The sequence below is a fragment of the Ceratotherium simum genome, chromosome 22 (assembly GCF_057802395.1).
Source record: "Ceratotherium simum simum isolate JZ-2026a chromosome 22, ASM5780239v1, whole genome shotgun sequence".
NCBI classification, from domain to species: domain Eukaryota; kingdom Metazoa; phylum Chordata; class Mammalia; order Perissodactyla; family Rhinocerotidae; genus Ceratotherium; species Ceratotherium simum.
This window is the reverse complement of record NC_141921.1, coordinates 17,815,548-17,832,168: the sequence shown is the minus strand read 5'-3', so window position 1 is coordinate 17,832,168 and position 16,621 is coordinate 17,815,548. Positions and strand designations below refer to the sequence as shown.

Sequence of the window (16,621 nt, the reverse complement as noted above, 5' to 3'; positions counted from 1 at the left end):
ATGCATGGGACTGTATCTCGGGTCACAAAACCAACCTTAACATATTTTAAAAACTGAAATTATACAAAGTACGTCCTTTGACATACTGGGATCCAACTGGAAATCATTAACAGAAAGAAAGCAGGAAACTCTCCCCATATTTGGAAATTAAACAGCACATTTCTTAAACAAAGGTACAGGTTTAGGAGCCTAGCTTTAAAACTCTGTGTCTGATCCTGTCACTTAGTGTTACCAATTGGGTGTTTCTCCCAGAAAGTGATAAAATCTTCTGCACCTGTACCTGAGGATACAGGCATGTGTTTAAAGTGCTCTAGGCATTTCTAGGGAAAGGGGAACCGATATCTGTTGTGCACCTACTATAAGCTATGTTAATACTGACCTTTCACTGTTTTGTTAAATCTTCACATCCACCTATCCCAGTGTTGTCTCTCAGCAAGTTCCCTGTGCAGAGAGGCAGGAAACCAGCTGAGGATTCTTGAGAAAATGATGGATGTTGGAGGGAATTTTAAGGAATTCAGAGTGGCCGCAGTTAGGGACCCCTGATGAGATGATTATAAAGTGGAAAGAGGCTAGGTCAAGAAGGGTTCCATGTAGCTCCCTAAGACGTCTGAACTTTGGGAAGCAGCAGGAAGCACTGAGAAAATTTAAGCAGAGGAGTGACATTTTAAAGTGATTACTTTTAGAGAGTGGATTGCAGGGAGAAGAGGCAGCAGGTGAGGGGCTCAGCCTTTGTGGTGGTGGGAGCAACTCAGTGGAAAAGTGGTCAGGATTTAGGTATTATCGTCACTTGACACACGGGAAATGGAGCCTCCGAGAGGGAAAGTACAGCATTTTTTTCAAGGATAATCATATTAAAGGCGACAAGGTGATCATATTATAAATAGAATATTCCAACAATAATCAACATGACACCCAATTAAATGAGTTAAGGAACATAACACGTCTAGCACCTAACTAGTAAACAGTTGACAGTATTTCACCCCTAGAAAGGGCAGGTAAAAACATGTCAGTTGATGGCGAGGAAGAGGTGGCTCAGCGCGGCTTTCCCAGGGTACAGACACTAGCGGCAGAGCCACCCATCCTCCCGCCCTCCGTCCCCAGAACGGCCCTCGGCCTGCGGGTCAGGTCAGGCCGGCTCCTACCCGCTGAAGCGTCAGGTGCGACTGCTCAAAGTCCAGATGGAAGAAGTTGCCGACGAAGGGCAGGCTCGGGGGCCCCGGCGGGTAGTTCTTCGGGCGCCGCCTTGTGAGGAAACGGGCACAGAGAAGAAAAGCCACGGCGCCCAGCAGGAGAGCGCGCAGATGGAGCGCCGTCCACGCCGCCAGGGAGCCCGTCGCCGCGAGCATGGCTTCAGCGCCCGCCGCTCCTCCGCGGTCTGAGCGGGGACGGTCCCCCTGTCCCTGCGGCGCCCCCGCATCCCCGCCCCGCGCGCTGTGCGCCCCGCCCGCCGAACCCTGTCCCCGCTCCTCGCTGGCCCCACCTCCTGCCGCGCCCGTGACCGCCCCCTCCCGCTCCGGCCCTCTCCGCCCCCCCCCCCCCCCCCGTCCCCCTGCTGGCCCTCCCACCCGCCAGTTCCGGCCGCTGGACTCTCGGGAGAACCCGCACTTGGAAAGTCTTTCTCTGAGAGCGTTGGGGCTCCGGGGTGTATGGTTTCAGTGCATCCCAGAGCGCCACAGACATTTGAGCTCCCCGTGGTTTTCAGTCACTGTCTCGCCCAAGGATTGGAGCCGTGCCTGGTCGTGACAACAGCAGCACCTGACATTTGTTCGGTGCTTCCTCTGTGCCAGGCAGCGCACTCGCCTCTTTCCATAAATTGCTTCATTCTGACAATTAGGCAGATGCTCTTCTTAGTCCCATCTTGCAGTTGAGGAAACTGAGACAGAGAGATTAAGTACCAAATGTGTGGTGAATAAACGAATCCACCGGTCTGCAAAACATCTCAAGGAGGTCCTGTATTTGTGACTGTTTTGAAGATTCGAAAACATTACATCCAAGCCCCTGGCACTGAGCCTAGTGCTTAATTAACCTTGAAGGAAGATGTCCTAGTCTTTGTCCTTTTTGGTTTGCCCTGTGCGAGCCCTCCTCTGAAGCGCCAGGGACAGTGCTAGGCCCCCAGGTTCCAACCTTCCATGCCATCCTGTGTGTGCCTACCTGTGTCTCACCGTTTGTGAGATACTCCGAACATGAAGCACAGTTCTGGAATAGTATAGCATGCACTCACGTACTCAACATATTTATACACAGTCTGCTTAAAATCTTTTTTTTAAACGAAATGAAACAGAATTGAAGTCTCTTTTCTAGCTTTCCGAAATCCCGAGGGAGAGTCGTCAGAGCTTAACTTGTATCCTTCCAGCCCATATCGTCCTGTTTTACTGCAGTCGTTATGCATCCATACAGTATTCCTAATATTTACATAAATGTTATTTTTAAAGGAATTATTCTACAACTGCTTTTTTTTTTAACTCAGTATTATGTTGGAGATCAATCCACGTTGATAGATGTGGATTTATTTCATTCACTTTAAAAGGTATTCTATCACTACACCACATTTATTTATCCATTTTCATAGCAATGGACATTTAGGTTTGTTATCTCCCTTTTGCCCCTTTTAGGTTTTTTTTTTTTTTTTTTCATTAAAAACAATGCTGCAGGTGAGAGATTGTGCCATGGACTTGAATGGATGATGTTACAATTGATTTACAATTAGATAACCTCTACTGACCTCTTTTCACACATTTGTATAAATGAAGTGCTGGACTGTACCTAAAAGCTGCAAAAATTAATGATTTAGATATATTTATAATAAACTGATTTAACCTTCTTCTATAAGAAGAAAAATTAAGACCAGTTATTTGAAAACAAAGATGTACCTTCACCTTCCAATTTGGTTTCTCATTGTTCCTTCTTAAGTAAGGTCTTAAAGCTGTGATTGGCACTTTTTCTCCTAATGGTTACTCTCAGCAACATTGTGTAGCCTGTGGAAAGTAGAAAGGAAAAGGAATTTTTAACTTTAAGAATTTATTATCAGCATAACCTTCCCTAGTTGAATATTGTTCTCTTCTTGTTCCTTAAGTCAAACTACAAATCAACACAGGTATTTGGTTCCTAATATTTTAAAACGTAATATGACTTCTAAAAAGTATTTTGCATAAGGTTGTGTATGTATTGTGTATATACCGCAGGCTTAAGTTAATGGCTTTGATTTATGTTCTAAAGAGAAGTGAATAACACAAAAGTTAATATCCTTAGTTATAACCGTATGAGGTGAGTACTGCCATTGATGTTACGTGCTGTTTGTACTTGTCCCGTTATGTTCTCTGTCTTGTACTAACCAATCTCCTGAATCATTGAGTTGCTCTACAAAAAAAGGAAAAAAAGAAAGAAAAAGGAAAAAGCTTGATATGTGTACATATTTTTTGTTGATCAAGTCACACACATGGAAACATGCAAAGCAACTATGTAGAATATTAATCAAATTCTTGGTTTAATATTACTAATGGGCAGAATTGCACAGTGAGAAATTATTGGATTAGTCCCTTCATTGGTCCTGTGCCATGTGAATTCCTGATTAAACTGGTGATCCATTAATAAATTAATCATTAATTGTGATAACAACCGTCAAGTTATTTTTTTCAGCATTAGTTGAAAATCATGTGAAACCTGTCTATCTAGAGAAGTAACACTCTATAAATATTAACAAATAACTTAGCTAGAGTATTTTTATGCTTTAAATTATATGTCAAGCATTTAAAGTGAATTTGAGATTAAAAGTAAGGCATATTTTCTAAGCAACAACAATAATTTCTTAATTTGCAAATTTCTTATTTTAGGAATTAGAGTAGTTTGATTTTTTAATTTTTATTAGTTGTTTTATATCTTTTTCTACCACATGAATATATTGTTTGACAATTGGAAGACACAAAATTTTTGAATGCTTTTAAGGATTTAGTATAAAAATTGATTGATGTGATGTATTATTTTAACTAAAAAGTAACTTGGCCCATCATATCTTTCAGGTGTTTTTAGGATTTTTTTTCATTATTTGAAAGTTGAAGACATTTCTGTCATAAATGTAAACAAACTTAACCTAAATATATTAAAAATATTCTTGGGTACTCTATTTGTATATCTTTAATGACCTGAAAATCTGAGGGCTAATCTAAACTTGCATTTTTTAGAATATTCAAGAAGAAAAATTACTACTTTTAATACCAGTAATTTAGATTTCATGAACATTTTGATGAGGAATAGTAGTACATACTATAAGTATTGACAAAACTCTGAAAGTTCCTTTCTATAAAATATAAAATACTCAATATTTAAATAGAGTCAGGCATGGGAGACCAGTGTTTAACATAGGGTGTTTTGTGTTTTGTGTTTTGTGTTTCTATTACAAGTAAATTGCAAGTATAACATTTTAATATTTGCCAACATGCTTTTATAAAAGAAAATCATAAATTACTAAGCTTTAAAAAAATGTGAAGGAGAAGTAAAGATTTTCTCAAAGAAGAATTGAGGAAATTTGTTGCTAGAAGACCTGCCTTACAAGAAATGTTTAAAGAATTTCTTCAGAAACAAGAAAAAAGATCTAGGTCAGAAACTCAGATCTACGTAAGGGAAGGAATAGCATTAGAGAAGAAATAAATGAAGGTAAAATAAATCTTTTATTTTCCTTATTCTTAATTCATCTAATAGATAACAGTGTGTTCAAAATAAAAATAGCAACAATGTATTCAATGATTATAGCTTATAGATAAGTGATATGAAGGATGCAATATTATAGGGGACAAAAGAAAGGAATTAGGAAAACTCTGTTATAAGGTACTTGCACTACTGATAAAGCAGTATAATGTTATTTACAAGTGGATTCCAATCAGTTGGAAATGTATTATGTAAACTCTAGGGCAACTACTTAACAAGCTTAAACAAAGAAATATAACTGATATGCTAAGACAGAAGAGACAATGGAATTATATACAATGCTCAATTAAAGCCAGAGAAGGCATAAAAAGAGTGAAACAAAAAATCAAGAGCAACAGATAGAAAACAGTAATGAATATGGTAGATATTAATCTAACTTTATCAATAACCCCTTTAAATATCAATGCCCTAAATGCACTAATGAAAAGAAAGAATCTGTTAAAGTGGATTAAAAAAAAAAACAAGACCTCTTTCAGGCTGTTCATTATTAGTGTATTAAAATACAACTGATTTTGTATGTGAATTTTGTATCCTGCAACTTTGCTGAATTCATTTATTAGTTCTAACAGGTATTTGTTTGTTTGATTTTTGGTGTAGAATCTTTAGGGTTTCCTACATATAAGATAATGTCATCTGCAAATGGAGATAATTTTAGTTCAGCATCAAAAAGAATAAAATACTTAGGAATAAACTTCACCAAGAAGGCAAAAGACTTATACACTGAAAACTATAAAACACTGTTGAGAGAAATTAAAGACACAAATAAATGCAAAGGCATCTCAGGTTCATGGATTGGAAGACTTAATATTGTAATAATGTCCATATTACTCAAAGTGATTCAACACAATCCCTATCAAGATCCCAATGGAATTTTTTACAGAAACAGAAAATATAATCCTAAAACTCATATGGAACCACAAAGGACCCATATAGCCAAAACAATCTTGAGAATGAGGGACAAAGCTGGTGGCCTCACACTTCCTGATTTCAAAACATATTACAAAGCTACAGTAATCAAAACAGGATGGTACTGGCATAAAAACAGACATACAGACCAATGGAACAGAATAGAGAGCCCAGAAATAAACCCACACACATGGTCAAATGATCTTCAACAAGGGAGCCAATATTAAACAATGAAGAAAGAATAGTCTCTTCAACAAATGGTGCTGGGGAAACTGAATATCCTCATACAAAAGAATGAAATTGGACCTTTATCTTACACCATATACCACAATCGACTCAAAATGGATTAAAGGCTTAAATATAAGATCTAAAAGTATAAAACTCCTAGAAGAAAACATACAGGAAAAAGCTTCATAGCGTTGGTCTTGGCAATGATTTCTTGGATATGCCAACAAAAGCACAGACAACAAAAGCACAAATAGAAAAGTAGGAGCACATCCAACTAAAAAGCTTCTGCACCAGAAAAAAAATGGTCAACAGAGTGAAAAGGAAACCTATAAAAGGGGAGAAGATATTTGCAAACCACATATCTGATAATATCCAAAATATATAGGGAACTCCTATATCTCAAGAGCAAAACAAACAAACAAACAAAAACTTGATTTAAAAATGGGTTACGGGGCTGGCCCATGGCATAGCGTTCGGGTTCTTGCATTCCGATTCAGCGGCCTGGGGTTCACCAGTTCGGATCCTGGGCGTGGACCTGCTCGCTGCTCATCAGGCCATGCTGGGGCGGTGTCCCACACGGAGGAGCTGCAACTCCCCAACTATGATACACAACTGTGTACCGGGGCTTTGGGGAGAAAAAAGAAGAAGAGGAAGATTGGCAACAGATGTTAGTGCAAGGCCAATCTTCCTCAAAAAAAAAAAAAAGGAACAAAAAAAATGGGTTAAAGACTTGAATACACATTTGTAAAATGTAAAAAAGACTTACAAATGGTCAACAGGTACATGAAAAGATGCTCAACATCACTAATCATAGGGACATGCATATCAAAACCACAATGAGGTATCATTTCACACCTGTTAAGATGACCATAATTTAAAAACACAAACACACACACAACAGAAAATAATAAACAGCGGCGAGAAAGTGGAGAAATTGGATGCCTTGTGCACCGTAGGTGGGAATGTAAAATGGCATGGCCATTATGATATACAGTGTGAGTTTCCTTAAAAAGTTTAAAATAGATCTTTCATATGATTCTGAAATCCCACTTCTGGGTATTTAGCCAAAAGAACTGAAATCAGGATCTTAAAGAAATACTTGCATTTCCTTGCTCATGGCAGCATTATTCACAATAGCCAAGATGTGGAAAGAAACTAAATGTCCATTAATGGATGAATGGATAATGAAATTGTGGGTTATACATACAATGGAATATTCTTCAGCCATAAAAAAGAGAAAGAAATCCTGTCATATGCTACACCATGAATGAACCTTGAGGACATTAAGCTAAGTGAAATAAACCAATCACAAAGGACAAATATTGCATGATTCCACTTACATGAGATGTCTAAAATAGTCAACTCATAGAAGAAAGTAGAATGGTGGTTGCCAGGGGCCGCGGGGAGGAAAAAATGGGGAAATTTCTGTTCAATGGGCACAGAGTTTCAGCTATGCAAGATGAAAAAGTACAAGAGATCTCTGTACAACATTGTACTTATAGTTAACAATACTATAGTGTACACTTAAAAACTTTGTAAAGGAGGTAGATCTCATGTTGTTTTTTACCACAATAAAAAAAACCCCACAAGGCCTAACTGTATGTTTTCTACAAGAGACCCACTTTAAATGTAAAGACACAGATAGATTGAAATCAAAGGAAAGGAGAAAAATATACCATGCTAACATCAATAAAAGGAAAGCTGGAGTAGCTATGTTAATTGCAGACAAAAGTGATATCTTTTGGGCAAGGAAAATTATCATGGATAAAAAAAGGCATTACATGATGATAAAAGGTCAATTCTGCAAGCAGATATAACAATCCATAACATGTATTCACGTAAAAGCATATCTTCAAAATACTTGAGGCAAAAACTGATGAAATTGAAAGAAAAATAGATGAATCCACTCTTATAGTAGAGACTGCAATACCACTTTGTCAGCAATTTTTTTATGATAGTCCTGGAAATATCTTTTTTTATTGAAGTATATTTGACATATACAACATATAGTTGACTATATACATATAGTTCATGGTACTGAACAGCACCATCAATCAACCGGATCTAACTGACAGTTATAGAATATTTCACCCAACAAGAGCAGCATACACATTCTTGTCAAGCTCATGTGAAACATTCATCAAAAATAGATCACTCTTTGGGCTATCAAACACACTTTAACAAATATAAAAAATAGAAATCATACAAAGTATGTTCTCATACTACAGTGGAATTAAACTACAAATCAATAACAGAAAGATAGGTGAAAAACCTCAAAATACTTGGACATGAAACACCACACCGCTAAGATAAACGTGGCTCAAAGAAGAATCTCTAGAAAAATCAAAAAACATTTTGAATGGAATGAAAATGAAAATATAACATCAAAATTTTGGGGATGCAGTGAAAGAAAGGCTTAGAGGGAAATATATAGCATTGAATGCATATATTAGAAAAGAAGAAAGATCTAAAATAAACACTATCAGCTCCTACCTTAGGGTATTAGAAAAAGAAGGGGAAAATGAAATACAAAGATAGCAGAAGAAAATAAATAATAAAAATTAGAGCAACAACCAATGAAATTGAGAACAAGAAAAACAAATAGAGAAAATTAAAGAAACCAAAAGCTGGTTCTTTGAAACAATCAATAAAAGTGATAAACCTCTAGCCAAGTTAACTAAGAAAAAAAGAGAGAAGATACAAATTACTGTCATAAATGAACAAGGGGCCATAGCCACTGATGTCATGGGCATTAAAAGTATAATAAGGGAAGTAGTTTATGGTACTGGTACAGCACCAGTGTGTGAACAATTCTATGCCCACAAATTTGATAACCTAGACAAAATGGACCAATTCCTTGAAAGAGACATTCTACCAAGACTCATACAAGGAGGAATAGACATTTCAATAGGCTTGTCTCTATTAAACAGATTGAATCAGTAATTAATAACTTTTCAAAAAAGAAAGCACTAGACGCAGATTGTTTCACTGATGAATTCTACCAAAATTTTAAGGAAGAAATTATATCAATTCTCTACAATCTCTTCCAGATTATAAAAGCAGAGGGCATATTTTCTAACTCATCCTATGAGGTTGGCATTAACCTAATAACAAAACCAGACAAGACATTACAAGAAAGGAAATCCAATATCTCTCATGAACATAGATGCCAATATCTTCAACAAATTATCAGCAAATCAAATCCAGTGATGTATAAACAGAATTATACACCATGACCAAGTGGGATTTATTCCAAGTATGCAAAGTTAATTCAATACTTGAAAATCAATTAATATAGCCATCATATCAATAGATGCAGAAAAAGCATTTAACCAATTCTAACACCCATTCATGATAAAACTTTCAGCAAATGAGGAATAGAGGGAAATGTCATCAACTTGACAGAGAACATCTACAAAAACTTATAGCTAACATCATACTTAATGGTGAAAAACTAGATGTTTTCTCCACAAAATCAGAAACAAGGTATGAATGTCCTCTTTCACCACCTTATTCAACATTGTGCTGGAAGTCCTAGCTAATGCAATAAAAGGCATATAGATTGCAAAGGAAGAAACAAAACTATCTGAGTTTACAGATGCCACATTTGTCTATGTAGAAAATCCCAAAGAATTAACAAAGTGTCTCCTGGAACTAGTAGCAATTATAGCAAGGTTGCAGGATACAAGATTAATATACAAAGTCAATTTCTTTCTTAAATACCAGCAATGAACAATTGGAGTTTGAAATTAAAGACTCAATACCATTTACGCACCAAAGCAAACAAAAACAAAAGAAAGAAATCCTTAGGTGTATATCTAACAAAATACATAAAATATGTATATGAGGAAAACTACAAAACTCTGATGAAAGAAATCAAAGAACATATAAATAAGTGGAGAGATGTTCCATGGTCATGGATAAGGAGACAGTACTGTCAAGATGTCAGTTCTTCCCAAATATATGTACAACTATACACATTATATGTATACATGTGTGTATATATATATTTTTTTTCAATGAAATCCCAATCAAAATCCCAGCAAGTTATTCTGTAGATATTGACAAATTGATTCTGAAGATTACGGAAAGGCAAAAGACCCTTAGTATCTACAGCACAAAGAATCAAGCCTAATGTTTTAGTTAATAATAGTATATCCATATTAGCTCATCAATTGCAACAAATGTAAAATATTCATAATAAGTGAAAATGTGTTTGTAGAGCAGTGAAGGGGTGTATAGGAACTCTCTATACTTTCCACTCAATTTTTCTGTAAGTCTGTAAAAAAATCAACAAACTGATTCTAAAGTTTATATAGAAAGGCAAAAGACTGAGAGTAGCAAACACAATATTAAAGGAGAAGAAACAAGTTGGAGGACTGACACTACCTGACTTCAAGACTGACTATAAAGCTACAATAATCAAGACTGTGTGCTGTTAACAAAAGAATAGACAAATAGATCTGGAACAGAATAGAGACCCCAGAAATAGACTCACACAAATACATTCAACTGATATATGCAATTTTTTCTTTCATGGATTGTGCTTCTGCCATTGTATCTAAAAACTCATTGCCAAATCGAAGGTCACCTAGATTTTCTCCTATATTATTTTCTAGAAGTTTTATAGTTTTGAATTTTACATTTAGATCTATGGTTCATTTTGAGTTAATTTTTATGAAAGGTGTAAGGTCAGTGTCTAGATTCATTTTTTTTTTTGCATGTGGATGTCCAGTTGTTCCAGCACCACTTGTTAAAAAGACTACCCTTTCTCCATTGAATTGCCTTTGCTCCTTTGTCAAAGATGAGTGGACAATATTTGGGTGAGTCTATTTCTGGGCTGTCTATATGCTCCACTGATCTATTTGTCTATTCTTTTGCCAACACAACACTGTCTTGATTACTGTAGCTTTATAGTAACCACACTCAAGTAGGTACTGTTATGAACCCCATTTTATAAATGAAGAAATGGAGGCACAGAAAGGTAAAGTATCTGCTTTTTAACAATTAAGCAAAACTAGGTTAATGTTTTGATTGTAGGTGGTGGTGCTGTTTGTTGAGATGGGGAAAACTGAAAGAAGGACAGGTTTGGGTAGGGATATAAAGAATTCTCCTTTGGCTATGTTAAATTTGATATATTTATTCGATATCCAAGTGGACATGTAAAGTGGACAGTTGAATGTTCAGGTCTGGTGTTCCGCGAAGAAATATTTTTAAATCATGGGATTGGATGATGTCACCTAGGAATAGTATGCATGGAGGAATAAAGAGGTCCCGGGAGAGACTCTTGGGAATGACAACACTTAGCAGTGGAAAAGAGAAGGAACCAACAAGAGTCCTGAAATAAAGATCAGCCAAATGGAGAAACAGAGAAAAAGCCTTTCATAATTACCCCCATGAGAGAGAGTCTGAAAGTGCAGATGATAGTTAGCAAAAGTTTTACAGGCATATAGACTGGTCATGAGAAAACAGGGATGGAGGAAGAGGAATATGTGGTTGGAGCAACGCAGAGGTCAGAAAATTGTTCTCAGAAGTAGAGAGCCTAAGGGTAAACAAGTCTGGAAACACATTCAGAAGCTGAAGTTTAGCGAGGAAACAGGCAAGTCAGCAAGTCTGGACAAGTACATTCCACGATTTCAGGTTTAGCGGCAGAAGCTTGCAGGATCTTGCAAAGGCGTTGCAGGAAAGATCATCAGCCTGTATAGGAGACAGGAGGAGAAAAAGGAGACTCTGGCATCACAGAGGACATAAGAGAAAAGATTTTCAAGAAGGAAGGAATAGTCAGTGTGTTGAATGTGTGGAGACAAGGTAAGATAAGAACAGAGTAGTGACACTTGGAGTTGTCGATATGGAAACCAGTGGTGATTTCAGAGTATCCCAGGTGAGTGGTGAGAGAGAAAGCTTGGTTGTGGTGCGCGGAAGGCACCGGAGCTGAAGGGGAGACAGTGTTCAGAATGCAGCTGCCTGTGTATGTGCGTCTGTTTTCTGAGTCATCCTTTCATGTATAAATCATTGCTTACTATAGATATGATCCTAAACCTTGCAATTTGCACTTAACAAAATGTCTCAGCAATCACTAAACGTAGGTACAGATCTATGCAGTTTAAAAAAATGGCTGCATATAATGCCTCTACGATGAATATTGATGTTGTTTCTAGCCATTTAATATGATAAACAATGCTTCAGGGAGGACGTTTGTGGTTGCATTTTTAAGTTCTTGTGTGAGTGTGTCTACAGGATAAATTCATGAAAGTAGAACAATTGGATCAAAGGCTATGCTCATTTAAATACTGATAAATGTAACTGGATTTTCTGCAGTCTCATCACCTAGGTACGAGGGTGTCTGCTACTCCACATGCTTGCCAACTTAGAACTAATGATTATTTGCCAATTGGATAAATAAAAAATGATTGCATTTGATTTCAATGTTACTATTTATTATTTTTAAGCTCAGAAGTGATGTTGTGCATATTTTTGTAGAAGCCATTTGCATTTATTTTTCTCTAAAATTATGACCTTCACCGAGTTTTTTTTTTTCTATTAGTTGATTGTTTTCTTACTGATTTGTATGTACCATAGTATTTTAAGGCAACTAGACTTTTATCTATTATTTATGTTGTTAATATTTTCCTCACATTTTTCCTAGTCTTTACTTTGATTATAGTGATTTTACCATATAGAAGTGTTGTTTTTTAACGGAGGCAGGATTATCAACCTTTCTTTCAGGGCTTTATTGCTTTGTGTCATGCTTAGAAAAACCATCTCAACTGCAATAATATAATATAATATAATTTCCCCACATTTTCTTTGAATTCATATATGATTTAATTTTTACTTTAATATTTTTGACCATCTGACACTTATTTTGCTATGAGAAGGAGGTATAGATCTAACTTCATGTCCCCCTATGGCTATCCAACTTGCTAACTCATCTATCTTCTTCCTACTGATTTAAAATGCTATTTTTATTTTTTTAGAAAGTAAAATCCTCTTTCTCTTTCTCTCTTTTATTTGTCTATCATCTATCCCTTCAACTGATCTATCTAAGACTATTTGGGCCCTCCATTGGTTCTGTTGATCTTTTTATCTATCCATGTGCTAATACAAGCCTTTTCTGAAATTACAGAAGCTTAATTATTTTCTTCGATAAATTTTTAGTCTTAGTCCACAACTTTCTTTTGTTTCATATTTTTCTGGCTAATCCTTTAAGTTTGATTTTCATTATAAACTAGGGAACCAGCTGAGCTAGCCAATTACAAGGAAAATCTTGGTGGTAACTGGATTAGGATTGTATAAAACCCATTCCTCTCACAGTCTTCCAGATCTCAGAAATGAGAAGTCCATCCTTCTAGCTTCTCAGCCAAAGAACTGTTGAATCATACTCATTTCCTCTCTTTCTTATACTTCAAATGTAAATCAGCAAATCTAACTGAGTCTGTATTCAAAACATATCTGGAATCCAATCATTTCTCACCACCTCCACTGCTAACATCCTTCCACAAGTCATCCTCACCTGTCATGTGGATTATTGCAAAAGCCCAGTCTTCCTGCTTCTGTGGTTGCCTTTTGAACATTTATGCACATTCATACCAGACAATTCATTAAAAAACAAAATCAGGGGCCGGCCCGGTGGCGCAAGCAGTTGGGTGCGCGTGCTCCGCTGCAGCGGCCCGGCAGTCGCTGGTTCAGATCCCGGGCGCGCACAGACGCACCGCTTGGCAAGCCATGCTGTGGCGGTGTCCCATATAAAGTGGAGGAAGGTGGACATGGACGTTAGCCCAGGGCCAGTCTTCCTCAGCAAAAATAAAAGAGGAGGATTGGCAGATCCTATGATGTTAGCATAGGGCTGATCTTCCTCACCAAAAAAAAAAAAAAAATCAGATCATATCATTCAACTCCTCAAAATAGCTGTCTAATGGCTTTAATCCTCATGATGTCCTGAAAGGCCCTATATCATCTTGGCTCTTGTAATCTCTCTGACCTTATCAGTTCCTCTCCCCCTTTTTCAGTCTACTGAGGTCGTGCTACCTTCCTTGAACATGCCACGCACCCTCCTGACTCAGAACCTTTGCACCTGCTCTTTTCTCTCCCTGCAAAGTTCTTCCCCTAGATATCTGCACGGCTCTCTCCCTAACCTCCTCCTGGTCTCACTCAGAAATTATCATTCTCAAGAAGGATTTTCCTGACCACCTTGTGCAAAACTGCAATTCCCTCCCCTTCCTGTTTTATTTTTCTTTACAGCACGAATTCTCATTTAGCATAGTACATGCTCTGATTTTTGTTTATTCTCTCTCTTTTTGTTCCCCACTAGAATGTAAGCTCCACGAGCACACAGATTTTAATCTTTTCTGTTTGCTGCGATGTCACCAATGACTAGCACAGAATAGATGTTCAATAAATATTTGTTGACTGACTGTGTCAGCAGATGCAAAAAAAAAGAAAAGAAGAAAAATTCATATTCTAGGAAATACAAAATATAAAGCAATCTGAAAGAGTCATAAGGTAAGTAGATCAAATATTTAAAAAGATAATGAAAAGATTAGATTTCATAAGGTAAAAATGGGATATTTTACACATAAAAAACTGTTATATTTACATTAGTACTAATAGAATTTCTAAATGTGAAAATATAATCTTTGAAATTATAATGATAACACCTAAAGTATGTGGTACTTCTTAAGTACTGGCAACATTTGAAGCATTTAAAAAACATTTTTAGAAACTAATTTAATCTGAGGAAGGTGAGATGGGAAAACCGAGGCATGGAGGAGAAAGATCTTGCCTGAAGTTAGTCATCCATTAAGGTGAAGACAGGATTCAGACTCAAGCAATCTGCCTTCCTAACCACACCCATTCTAGCTCTCTAGCTACTTTGATTTCCCAGTGGTACTGTTTCCTCTGGCCACGCCCCTCCTTGGGACTTATTTTTCTTATCTATAAAAATGAGGGCATGGGGTTAGACTTCACCGTGTGCTGAATTTGGTAAACAAATGATGTTTACAAGGTCTGTGAGTGGCTGCAGTACCAGGTTCTATGGAATGTCGTCTGTGCAGTTTCAAAACTAAAGAACAGATTAGAATTTGACCTGGGGAATCCCAAGCCCTATTTAATGAAAACTCATAAAACACATAATTTTGAAAAGTGCATTGTCCCAAAGACAGGCAATGCAGAACAGCACCTGAGAGTGCAATTATTTGGAAAGCTCAGGTGAAATTTGATTTCACTGAAATCTCTGAGCTGAGCCAGAGAGCTTCTGGGATGCTATGGGTTGAGACCGTCCATGTGGTCATAAAGTGAAATTACAGAAGCAAGCCCCACCTTGTAGTTACTGGGAGAACTCTGCTATATCCTTGTTTCCTTCCAATCACTATGTCCCCAGATCTAAGGCCACTGATGAGACTCTCGCCTTGCCAGTATTTTTCTAGAGAATATCCATTGTGTAAACTGATCACAGGCTAAAAATTCCTTAGGGAGCATGGCGTTCCTAGCCCTTTGTAATCTGGGGCCAGCTAACCTTTTCATCCTGGGTTCTTAGGGCATCTCTCTATTCCCTGCACACTCCTCACCCTGGGCTTCTGCATGTATGATCCCATGGCCTAGAATACCCTTTGCCTCCCTTTCTACCAGAAGAAATCCCCATAATCTTTGAAAACACAGCTAAAAATTTTTGTGTGACCCCTGTGTCCTTGCCACCAAGAGCCTGAGTTATTTGGGGAGGAAAGCGGTGCTTCTTTTAAAGCATCCCAGACCCTAAGACTTGCAACCCACTAGAAAGCTGGTATCCCTTGCTTTCGAATATTCTTAATTACATTTTATCTCAAAAGTTTTTTTTTTTTTTTTTTTTTTTGGTGAGGAAGATCAGCCCGGAGCTAACATGCATGCTAATCCTCCTCCTTTTGCTGAGGAAGACCGGCCCTGAGCTAACAGCTATTGCCAATCCTCCTCCTTTTTTTCCCCTTTTTCTCCCCAAAGCCCCAGTAGATAGTTGTATGTCATAGTTGCACATCCTGCTAGTTGCTGTGTGTGGGACGCGGCCTCAGCATGGCTGGGGAAGCGGTGCGTCGGTGCGCGCCCGGGATCCAAACCCAGGCCACCGGTAGCGGAGCACGTGCACTTAACCGCCAAGTGTTATGAGAGGTTCGGGGATTCGATCGGAGATGTAAAAGACACTTTCCACTCCAAACAAATGGACTGAAGGTATATTTTATTATATAGAGTATAGTAAAGGCGATAGTCTGCAAACAGATCCGAATAGGTCAAATATTAAGAGGGAAAAAACATCAGCCCGACTGGAAAGGGAAAACATCCACATCGGCTGAAGAGAAATGACACAAATCAACCGGAAAGAGAAACACCAGGTTGACAGAAAAGAGAACACAGCAAATCAATTACTTCATATCAAATCAATTACTCACAACATCCACGCCCCACTGCCGGGAGAGCCCTGTCAATCGACGCGGCTGGGCAAGGATCACACGTCCTGGGCAAGGTGTCCCTTCCACAGGTGGACCTCTCACCAGGTCTCAGTTTCCAGCAGTTTATATAAGCAGTTACAGAGTTTACAGAGCAAGCATCTAGTGTTCCCATGCACAAAATGGTTATCAGTGGCGTACGTGCACTGAGCCCCTTGGCTAACGTCCCAGCCCAGTAGTTGTGTACGTGCATTGTTCTCTTTGGTTATCGTCTTAGCCCGGCACAGATGGCCAGTCCATCCCGCGCTACGACGCTCCAAGAGCCTTGAAATGTTACAACTTGTAACTCTCTCCGTGGGAGAAAGGCCAGTTCC

The 16,621-nt window shown here is 37.9% G+C and overlaps 1 protein-coding gene and 2 long non-coding RNA genes across 9 annotated transcripts in view; 1 reads left to right on the top strand and 2 right to left on the bottom strand.

Moving 5' to 3' along the window:
• The window catches only part of LOC147914080 (cytochrome P450 2J2-like), a 32,945-nt gene extending 31,566 nt beyond the window's left edge, over positions 1-1,379 (bottom strand). The window contains exon 1 of the mRNA XM_087447072.1: positions 1,131-1,379. Within this exon, the coding sequence (XP_087303198.1) occupies positions 1,131-1,346 (216 nt within the window). The 5' untranslated portion in view covers positions 1,347-1,379. The remainder of the gene's footprint in view (positions 1-1,130) is intronic.
• Positions 1-16,621, top strand: part of LOC147914079 (uncharacterized) — a 110,396-nt gene that overhangs the window by 90,584 nt on the left and 3,191 nt on the right. For 2 of the 6 annotated variants that reach the window (XR_015555774.1, XR_015555773.1), the window contains exons 6-7: positions 10,571-10,658; positions 14,147-14,337. The exons of 2 other annotated variants lie outside the window; for them this stretch is intronic. This is a non-coding gene — a long non-coding RNA (uncharacterized LOC147914079). The remainder of the gene's footprint in view (positions 1-10,570; positions 10,659-14,146; positions 14,338-16,621) is intronic. 2 more of the 6 variants (XR_015555772.1, XR_015555771.1) reach the window with 1 other exon arrangement.
• LOC147914078 (uncharacterized) overlaps positions 1,564-16,621 on the bottom strand; it is a 34,154-nt gene continuing 19,096 nt past the window's right edge. For both annotated transcript variants that reach the window (XR_015555781.1, XR_015555780.1), the window contains exons 2-3: positions 2,871-2,975; positions 1,564-1,873 (exon numbers count right to left, since the gene is read on the bottom strand). This is a non-coding gene — a long non-coding RNA (uncharacterized LOC147914078). The remainder of the gene's footprint in view (positions 1,874-2,870; positions 2,976-16,621) is intronic.